We start from the raw sequence: 10,011 nt of genomic DNA, 5'->3' as shown, positions 1-10,011 counted from the left end.
TCTTTCAGGAGCATCACATTTTTGCACATTTTCCTTGCACAAAATTATCTCTATTCTTTAAGGAGCATCACATTAACAAAAAAGGGTGTGGAAAGGGATTTTTTTTGGCTGAAAATAAGGGTGAGTTGCATTTCTGGTGCTGTCTACCTGTTCCTGGGAAGTGTGTGAGGTCAATGTTCTTCTCCAGGGCTGTGGTGGCTCTTTTGCTCCTCTGCTGGGTGACATTGCTGGGCTGGAGCCCCGACAGGACAATGTTCCCCCGTGATGCCACCTCGTAATGGAGAGTGAAGTTGCAAGGACAGGTGGATTTCACTGCAATCCAGGCCTCCTCTCCCACCTGCAGGCAAGGATAGAAAAGCCAAAGATTTGTTCTGTTAGGAGTTTTGGGGTGATAGAGCACAGAAAACCGCTTGGGTTCCAGGCCACGGGAGGTGTGAGCCCTCTTCTAACGCATTGAAAAGTGCATTTTAATAATAATAATAATGTATTATTACATTAGCACTGTTCTCAGGGGCTTTTTCCACACTAAAAAGGAGCCTGTGTTCACTGCAAGTCTACAGGAGACTGAGCTGGGGGTTGTATGCATTAATGGAACAATAAAGGAATCTCTGGAATCCTGGAAGTTAAGCCTTTTGGCACAGAGCTGCTGTCAGAATTGGTTGAATTTTAGACACCCCTTCAGTAGCCCAGCCCAAAAAAGGAAAGAGTTGGGTTGGGGGTGGGAAGAGATTTGTGTTTGATAGTCTTTGCAGTTTAATTGTGATTACATCCATGTGGCAAATATCAATTCAAACATCACCATGGAATGACTGGGAAGAGATCTGGGGGAAAATGCTGTCAAATTACACAAAGTCTTGATAACAATTTGTAAGTTGGGCACTTGGGGAGGTGTCAAACACACAAATAAATGAGAAGAAATCTGCTTTGTTTTAGTCTGGGTAGCTCATCTGATGCCTGCAATGGGCTCCAGAGCAGCACACCTGGGCACTGAAACTGCACCCAGAGGGGCTCAGGGAGTACCCCCTAAACAAAACCCCCCAAATTCCCAACAGAACAGACACCAGCCATGGGATTATGGGATTAATCAGCCTGAGGAGCAGCAGACTGTCCTAGGAACACAAACTCCTTCCTTCTGGGGTCTGAGGAGTGGCTGACACTTGTAGGATCCTACATCAGCAGGATTTCTTCCCCTCCTCACCCTCCTGCCATTCAAAGCAGAGCAGTTCCCAAATAAAACCATTGAATCTTAGAAAATCCCGCAGAAATGTTGTGAAAAACTTCTCTTTTTTCAGCTCCAAGTGTTCTCCCTGCAGAATGCACACATGGCACCAACCAGAAGGGCAGAACTGGAACACAAGGAGCTGCTGATGCTTAAACACAGTGAGAATGCCACAGAGGTGCCTCGTGACATCAAATATTTGAAGTATTAAGAATTCCCCGGTGCAAATGATGAAACAATTCATTAAAAACTGAATGTAGCTAATTGGAACACCCAGTAAGAGCTGGCAATGCATGGGAATAGTTCCCACATCAGCTGGTCATCCAGCTCCAAGCTTTCCCACAGAAGAATTAGTTCTAATCAGGTTATAATAAGAACAATGTGTTCAGATTAGCAGTGTATAATCCCCTTTCCATACCTCAGGAAACTTGTAAAAGATTAATTAGCCATTAAACTTCCATGAAATGCAATGATTAAAAAAAAAAGTTCTTATTTGGATACAAAGAATCTGAAACCAACCTCACAGACCTGCTGATAACAAATCTCAGTGTGTTTATGGCCAAAACCCACTTTTTATTTTTTCCACTGAGCAATATACAGACTTTCAGAACATTTTCTTGGGTAGGAAGAAACCCTGAACAACTCTCAGAAAACATTATGCAACAGGAACCATGGTTAAATCAGATCTTTTCTCTAGGAGAGAAATCACAACAGCTTTTATAGGGCAGCACTACATTTTTAGAGAGGCTCCTACAAAACCTACCAAAGAAAACAAGGCAAATCATGTTCAGAGCTCCAGAACTGGAAGATTGAACAGATCCAGCTGAGATTTAAACTGGAAGTTCCAGTGAGACTACACAGCCTTAATTTTGGTCTTTAGCAACTCAGCCACTCCCACTAACATCACTTCCAATCATTTTCAGCAAGCAATCCATGTCTGAGCATTACTGGAGGCACAGCACACACATTCAAATGTGAAATTATGAAGTTTTCCATGCCTACACCCACCCCTCTCTGAGCAGAAAGGGTTGGATTTGTGGATTGGTGCACAGAGCACCCAGGGAATTGTGTTTAGCACCTTGTGGAGCCCACATCCAACAATTATTTGGTGGCTCCAGTGCAGCTCCTGCATCCTTTGTGGTGGAAACACTTCAGGATCCCAGAATCAGGAATGTCCAGAAATATTTAATTAGAACAAAGTGCTTTAAGCCAAGCAAGGCAGTGGATTTCATTTCATTTCCATGCTGGAAAGTCAAGCCAACATACCTGGAAAGGTTTATCTGGTGCCTGGAGCTGGATGTGGCACTTGCTGGGTGAGTACCAGCTGCTGATGGACAAGTAGTTGGGCAGATATTGATCCCCAGAGGGTTTCCCATCAATTGCTGTCACTTTAGTCTTAAAACAAAAAAGTTACATCAATGTTATGAATAGAAAGCTCATTTTGTTCTTTTTTAATCTCTACTCTCCTCTCCCATTTTTTATCTTTCACCTCTTGACATCTTCACTCCCCAAATATTTGCTCCCCACCACCATGTTAAGGTGCATTTGGAGGAGCATCTTTTTATGGTGGTTGTCAACATCAGTTCTCTTGGCAGCAGGAAACAAACCAGTGTTTGCTGTGTTGAAATCCAGAAGCTGCAGCTAAAAGGCACTGATTTCCTGCTTGTAGCACTGGTTTATAAAGTGCAGGTTTGACAAGATTAGTTCCATTAAAGCCTGCTAATCCTATAAGGAGCTTTTACCCACCTCCAGCCAGACATATTGGGCAGCTGTGGGGATGGAGGGGATTTCAAACTCCACCAGGCCATTCCTTGAGACCAGTTCACTTGTGTAAACATTGTCCTTTGGTGTGAGCTCAGCTTTAATTCGGATGGTGACTCTGTCAGCTGGGCTCCCATCGGGGTAAGTGACCTCCACCTGCACAGTGGGGCATTTATAGAACAATTAGCTCTAAATTATCAGCAATTCCATGTGGGAAAAAATCACTGGGATCAACTTAAATCAGCCATATTAGTACCCAACACCATTAAAAATAGGATTATTCTTAATCTCACCTTGCCTTTGTAAGGCAGCCCAGGTTTGAATTGTTTCCTGGTGTCCTTGGAGTACTTGATATCAATCAGCTGCTTCTGGACAGGTGTGGAGTCGTCAAAGGTCACCTGCTTGCTGCCATCAGAGCTGATCACCGTGGCCCAGATGTTGACAGTGCCTCGGAAGTGCTCGGGGACATCTGCTGGCATCATGTCCCTGACACACACCTCGAACTCGGCCGAGCCATCGATCTGGGGCGGGGCACACAGGGATGGGGTTGGACACCCACATAGGGCACAGCAAACAGAGCTAAAGCACAGGCACCTGAGGGGGGTGTGCGGAAGGGAAAAGGGCGGAAGGAAAAGGGCGGAAGGAAAAGGGCGGAAGGAAAAGGGCGGAAGGAAAAGGGCGGAAGGAAAAGGGCGGAAGGAAAAGGGCGGAAGGAAAAGGGCGGAAGGAAAAGGGCGGAAGGAAAAGGGCGGAAGGAAAAGGGCGGAAGGAAAAGGGCGGAAGGAAAAGGGCGGAAGGAAAAGGGCGGAAGGAAAAGGGCGGAAGGAAAAGGGCGGAAGGAAAAGGGCGGAAGGAAAAGGGCGGAAGGAAAAGGGCGGAAGGAAAAGGGCGGAAGGAAAAGGGCGGAAGGAAAAGGGCGGAAGGAAAAGGGCGGAAGGAAAAGGGCGGAAGGAAAAGGGCGGAAGGAAAAGGGCGGAAGGAAAAGGGCGGAAGGAAAAGGGCGGAAGGAAAAGGGCGGAAGGGAAAAGGCGGAAGGGAAAAGGCGGAAGGGAAAAGGGCGGAAGGAAAAGGGCGGAAAGAAAAGGCGGAAGGAAAAGGGCGGAAGGAAAAGGGCGGAAGGAAAAGGGCGGAAGGAAAAGGGCGGAAGGAAAAGGCGGAAGGAAAAGGTGTGGGAATGTTCCTCACTCTGGGTCACCAATTGTAGTGGTGTTTGCAGGGGTCCCAGGAGGAGGGAAGAGAGGAGAATCTTGACTCCATGTTTCACAAGGCTGATTTATTATTTTATGATATATATTATATTAAAAGAAAATGATGAACTATACTAAAAGAATAGAAAAAGGATTTCATCAGAAGGTTAGCAAGGAATAGAAAGGAATGGAATTATAATAAAGTCTTGCGGCCGACCAGAGAGTCTGAGCCAGCCGGACTGTGATTGACCATTAATTAAAAACAACCACATGAGACCAATCAAAGATGCACCTGTTGTATTACACAGCTGCAGATAATCATTGTTTACATTTAATTTCTGAGGCATCTCAGCTTGTCAGGAGAAAAGATCTAATGAAAGGATTTTTCATAAAATATGTCCGTGGGGAAAAGGAAAGGGCGGGGGGAAAGGAAAGGGAAGTTTCATTTTCCTCCCTTAGCCATGGTCTGGACTAACTCTGTCACCTCAGACTCCTGATCTCCTCAGCCCCATATGCTCTTAAAACAGATTAAAACTATGCCAACAAATTCTCATCCCACCAAATCCCAGAATATCCTGAGCTGGGAGGGACCCTCAGGGATGATCGGCCCAGCCCTTGTCCCTGCACAGCCACCCCAACAACCCCACCCTGAGCAGCCCTGGGAGCTCCTGGAGCTCTGGCAGCCTTGGCACCATTCCCTGGGGAGCCTGGGCAGTGCCCAGCACACTCTGGGGAAAAAAGCTTCCTCCTAATACCTAAAATCATAAATATATCATGTAAAAATAAGCAATGGCCTCAGTTATAATATTCACTTCTGCATTTTCTTATCTCCCATCAGCAACAAACCAGAGCTGTGGGATAAATGTTAAAGAAGACAGATCAGGCATTTTATCACAGGTGGGTCCATGGTCTCCCTCACCTGGGTGGTCTTGAGGACAGGGTGTCCCACTTCATGTCTGTAGTAGCCAACACCATTTATAGTCATATTGACAATTAACTTCCCTGTCACTGGTTTGCCAAATGTGTATCTGAAATGCAGAGATGATTAGTAACTTCCAGCTGGTTTTTGTTTTTCTGGTTGTATAAAGACAATTACCATGTCACCTGCACATCTAGAAAACATTACCACAGGAAGTTTTCCAGATTGTTATTTTTACCATGTTTTTGAAGGCTCTTACATCAGAAAGCTGATGATGATGATTAGAAATCATATGAAAAGTCTGCAGGAGGTGGGATCCAAGCTCCAGGGACTGCCCTACAACCCACAGCAGTGAAATTTGGTTTGGGAAAGTTCCTACCTGGCATGGACAGTTCCTTTCTCACACAGTGAAAGGTCACGGATGTAGCGAGGGGGATCGATCAGCAGCTCAAACTTTGGCAACACTACAAGGAAAAGAAATAAAGCAGAATCTTTCCAAGCAGATCTCATTGCCCAGCTTATAGCAAGAGTCCCCACAGCTCTGACAGGAGCTGGTTCTGATTTATCAGGGTAACACCCAGTAGAGGGTCAATTAATTGGGTTGGAAATGGGAGGGTGTGTTCTGTCCCCACCTGTCAGAGCTGGGGCAGTTCTCTGCTGTTCATGGGCAGTTTTTTCTTTATCTCTCCCACAGCCAACCCTCCCTCCAGGAGATCTCTGCTGTCCATGGCCACTGAGTGTCCCTGCAGGGCTGATCCAATTCCAGCATCCCATGGGGAGATGCTGCGCCCAGGGGAGGAGCCAAGCATTCCTACCTGGATCCAATCTGAGCCTGGAGCAGCACAGCAGCCTTTGCCCCCTGCATTGCCAGAGGAGCAGCTTTCTGCTGCCCTGCATTGCCAGAGGGAGCCCAGGCCCATCTGCAGCAGCCCTGGAGCTGCAGAGGAAAACTCCCCCCTTGTGCAGGATCCCTGCTCCAGCAGCAGCACAGCTGGCACTGCAGGAGGGCTGAGCCCCCATGGGATGGGGCTGTGCCACCCCCTGACACACAGGGGGGCAGGGCCTGCTCTGACTCTGGCAGTGGTTTGTTTTCTTTTTTGTACTATTGCATTTGTATTTTCAGTTTTCCCAGTAAAGAACTGTTATTCCTATTCCCACATCTTTGCCTGAAAGGCTTTTAATTTCAAAATTATAATAATTTGGAGGGAGGGGGTTTGTGTTTTCCATTTCAGGGGCGGCTCCTGCCTTCCTTAACAGACACCTGTCTGTTCAAAACAGGATAATCAACAACAGCAACAAACCAAAACCACCTTGGTAAGGTGACCTCAAAGCTCCCAGTTAGCAGTGCCTGCATCCCTGAAATACTTGGCTCTAAGCAATTTCTCCTCATGGCATTTTAAATGTTTCAGGTGTTTCATCTCAAGTGAAGGCATTTCTCAGTGTTCTGTTCTTCCAAGTGCACCTGGGTTAGGGTCAACTCACCATATTTCTGCACCTCAAAGGATTTGTTGTAGGTGTGCCCCTGCATCTCAGCAAAGATGAGCCATTCCCCAAACACTGGCTGATCAGACAGGGGAAAAGTCATATTGACAATGCCTGAAAAAGAAAACAACATTCTCTGAAGTCTGTCACTCTCCAGCCCCTGCCAAGCCTCGCTGAACACCACTCAGTGGAAGCAGAAGCAAAGGCAAATCACAGTACACAGAGGAAAAAAAAAATAAATAATCTGGAACTTACCACAACAAAACGGCTTCAAGTTATTCCATTCTATCATCCGAGAGCCCCGGGGATCCTGCAGGGAGGTTCAGGGGTGAGAAATGAGCATCACTCACGTATTTAACTCAGTTTGCAAAATAACTTCCTTTTGTAATACACACACCTCAGTGACAGCTCAAATGTAACCAAAGCCTGTCAAAAATGCCCCAAAAATACCTTACAGCAGGGGTATTTGCTTTCTGGAGTTATTTAAGAGCTCTGCTCCTGTAAGAATGCACACAAATAAATGCTGTCAAGCAGATCTTCCCCCTGCCTTGAAACACCACCCCTGGATGGGATGAACTGACCTCATTCTTAAAGGGAGCTGTACAACCACAAAGAAAAATTTTGGATGAAAAAACCCAGATGAAATGAATCCTGCTGGTTTTGTCAGCATTAAATCTTCAAAAGGAGTGAATCCTCCTGCTTTCTGACAGGAAAACACATTAAAAAACAACGAAAAAAACCCCCAAAACCAAAGCAAACAACAAAAAAAAAACCTACAAAAACCCACCAAATCCCAAAAAAACAACCAACAAACCCAAAAAAACCCCAAAGAAACCCCAAAACAACATCCAAAAAACACCCCCAAAAATCCCCAAACACAGAGGGAACCTCTCTTTCACCTCCTAAGGAAGAGGACAGGAGAGCCCTTTCCTTTCCATGAATTTCTGCTCTCCATTATCCCTGTTTGGGAGCAGAGATGAGGGTGGCCCTGCTCTGCCAGCCCAGCACAGGAAGGACTGGAGTGAAAAGAAACGAGAAGAAATGGGGCTGTCACAGTTATAAATGCCAGTGAGTCAAGCCAGTTCTTCTCAGGCTGAAAAATGGGAATTAATTTCTGAAAGTCAAGTAGAAAACAAGGATATTTGCTGATCATAGCAAAAAACCAAAGGCACAGAGATCAGATAGAGACACAGGGATTGAAAATTGCATTGGTTAGGGGTGGGAATGGCAATAATGGAGAGGAAAAGCTGAAATTTGTTCCTTTAAATGCTACACAAACCTTGTACCTCTACAGGACAGGTGCTAGAAGGGCACACAGATACTCACCACCACATAAGCTTCAATCTGAAAGAAAAAAGCAAAATAAAAGGCTTTATTAAACAACTTCTCTGCTTTTTGTGATGAAGGGTTGAGTTAACATAAGCAAAGTGTGAGACCCAAAGTGACAGAGTTTGAACATCCTTGTTAAGAGTAGCCTGAGAAACACACATTTAATTCAGACACCTATTGGAAAAGGGACAATTTACATATCTGTGCACTACCTAAATAAGGTGCAAGTGTCTGAAAAATTCTTGTCTCTGCTCTGGCAGAGCTGCCTCCTATTTGCCAGCACGCCAAATGTTTGTATTCACCTCCAACAGGAATATGACCAAGTGAAATAAGCTGAATTACAAATAAAATAAGCTGTCACAAGCTATGCACAAACAACTTAAAAATCCAATTCTGTTTCTGCATAAGTGTATTGGAGAGCAGCCCCAAGGCTGAGCATCCAGCACAGGGCAGCCTGTGCCTGCTGAATTGTTTTGCTCTAAAAAGGACCTTTTGGGACTTAAATAATTCTCAAATATTCAAATATCTGAATAAAATGCAGGCTACCAAGTATTCCATCATATTGCACAGTGTGAAAGAAAACAGATTTCTTTACCCTGTCATTGACTGGCCTCAGGTCAGAAGTCACCATGAAGAGATTTATCAACACTGAAAAAGGAAAAGAGGGAATTTATCAGTCACCAGAGCTGAGTCTGAACAAAAGAGCTCACCCTAAAACTCCCCTTGAAAGCAGCCCTAGCATCTGGCAAGTTATCCAGGATGATTTTACCTTTCTGCTTGGGTTTGTAGACAGGTTTGTCAGTCTGGATGAACACTGAGGAGCCCTTGCTGTCGATGGTGACTGTGGTGTAGTTGTGGAAAATGTGCCCTTCCTCTGCCAGGTGCCTGTTGCCCCAAACCTTCAGGTGTGCTTGTCCACGAAGCCCTGAAGGCACCTAAAAAACACACCAGGAGGTGAGGAACACACAGAAAAACCTCTGAGCTTTTGGGGAATGTAATTGACACTGAGGAGAGCAACAAGAGGCGCCTGCTGTGCTGTGGTGTCAATCTGTGTTAGCAGTGAAAGGAAAATTAAGGACATACTACGTTTTCTGCAATATATACAATTCAAAGGAGGTAAATTCATGCTGAAACATGGCAGGAAATTCTCTTCTGCTCTTTATCACTCAAGCAGAGTGATGGTTGATCCATGACCTACACATGCAGCTCCCAGAATAGAACTGTGTTGTGTGGGGAAACCAACCCAACAGAGGGAAAAACCCCAATGAGCAACACCAAAAAGTCCCCAAAGCAAAAAGTGCATGCATGTACATGTTCAACCAGCTGCTCAGAGGAATAAGTACTTTAAAATGACTTCAGATTAAAAGTGACAAAGCAAAAAATCTGATACCATTCCAGATGCACATAACTGAATATTTTGTTCCACCACCCCCCTTTAACATCCCAAAGATGACAAGACCAAATTAAGTCCTGAGTTAAGAAGCCAAACACTTTTAAGGGCTTGCTCTTCTAGTCCAGCTCCATTTTGCCAACATTTGAAGTCACAACCCCCCCACAGAATTCTCTACCACCATTTGTATAAAATAACCCAAACACAGAAATTTATGTGGAGCCACTGATTTTCTTTAGTGGTGTAAAAGTGAACTGTGATGGGTTAAACTTTCTTGTTTTCACTCTCCACTTTTCCTCTGATGTGTCCTCCTCAGTGTGTGCCCCAGAATGCGACATTTATTTGTGCCAGAGAGCAATGCTTGGTGTGGCTGAGGAAAATCCCTTATGTGTTCACCAAAAACATGTTAAAATTATTGATACTCACCTTCAGCTTAATTGTGCCTTTATCTAAAATATGAGAGAGAGAGAGCAAGAGTTATTCTCAAGGTAAGCACTAAGATTTTAGATGTTTGCAGTTGAGTGAAGGAAGACCCCACACCAGAGAGCTGCTCTCTGCAGTTGTGATTTTACCTGAAATAATTTTCTTGCACTGTGTAAAACAGTCTGCAGGGTAAGTCAGACCCAGTAGAGCTCTCCAAAATAAACCTGGTTCACATTTATTCGCAAATTTTGCCCAACTTAAATTGCAAAGTGCTCTGTGATTGGAGAGCAGCCCCAAGGCT

At 44.9% G+C, this 10,011-nt stretch overlaps 1 protein-coding gene across 1 annotated transcript in view; it reads right to left on the bottom strand.

Annotated features, from left to right (window-relative positions):
* CPAMD8 (C3 and PZP like alpha-2-macroglobulin domain containing 8) overlaps positions 1-9,752 on the bottom strand; it is a gene marked incomplete at its 5' end in the record, with an annotated part of 56,774 nt that extends 47,022 nt beyond the window's left edge. The window contains 12 exons of the mRNA XM_031063246.1: positions 148-337; positions 2,486-2,614; positions 2,966-3,136; positions 3,274-3,501; positions 5,087-5,195; positions 5,466-5,550; positions 6,569-6,682; positions 6,824-6,878; positions 7,895-7,912; positions 8,493-8,545; positions 8,667-8,832; positions 9,714-9,752. Of these exons, the coding sequence (XP_030919106.1) occupies positions 148-337; positions 2,486-2,614; positions 2,966-3,136; positions 3,274-3,501; positions 5,087-5,195; positions 5,466-5,550; positions 6,569-6,682; positions 6,824-6,878; positions 7,895-7,912; positions 8,493-8,545; positions 8,667-8,832; positions 9,714-9,752 (1,357 nt within the window). The remainder of the gene's footprint in view (positions 1-147; positions 338-2,485; positions 2,615-2,965; positions 3,137-3,273; positions 3,502-5,086; positions 5,196-5,465; positions 5,551-6,568; positions 6,683-6,823; positions 6,879-7,894; positions 7,913-8,492; positions 8,546-8,666; positions 8,833-9,713) is intronic.
* Positions 9,753-10,011: the final 259 nt, after the last annotated feature.

Source organism: Geospiza fortis, unplaced genomic scaffold (assembly GCF_000277835.1).
Source record: "Geospiza fortis unplaced genomic scaffold, GeoFor_1.0 scaffold241, whole genome shotgun sequence".
Lineage (NCBI taxonomy): Eukaryota > Metazoa > Chordata > Aves > Passeriformes > Thraupidae > Geospiza > Geospiza fortis.
Note: the sequence above shows the minus strand (reverse complement) of the source record. Positions and strands in the feature narration are given on the sequence as shown.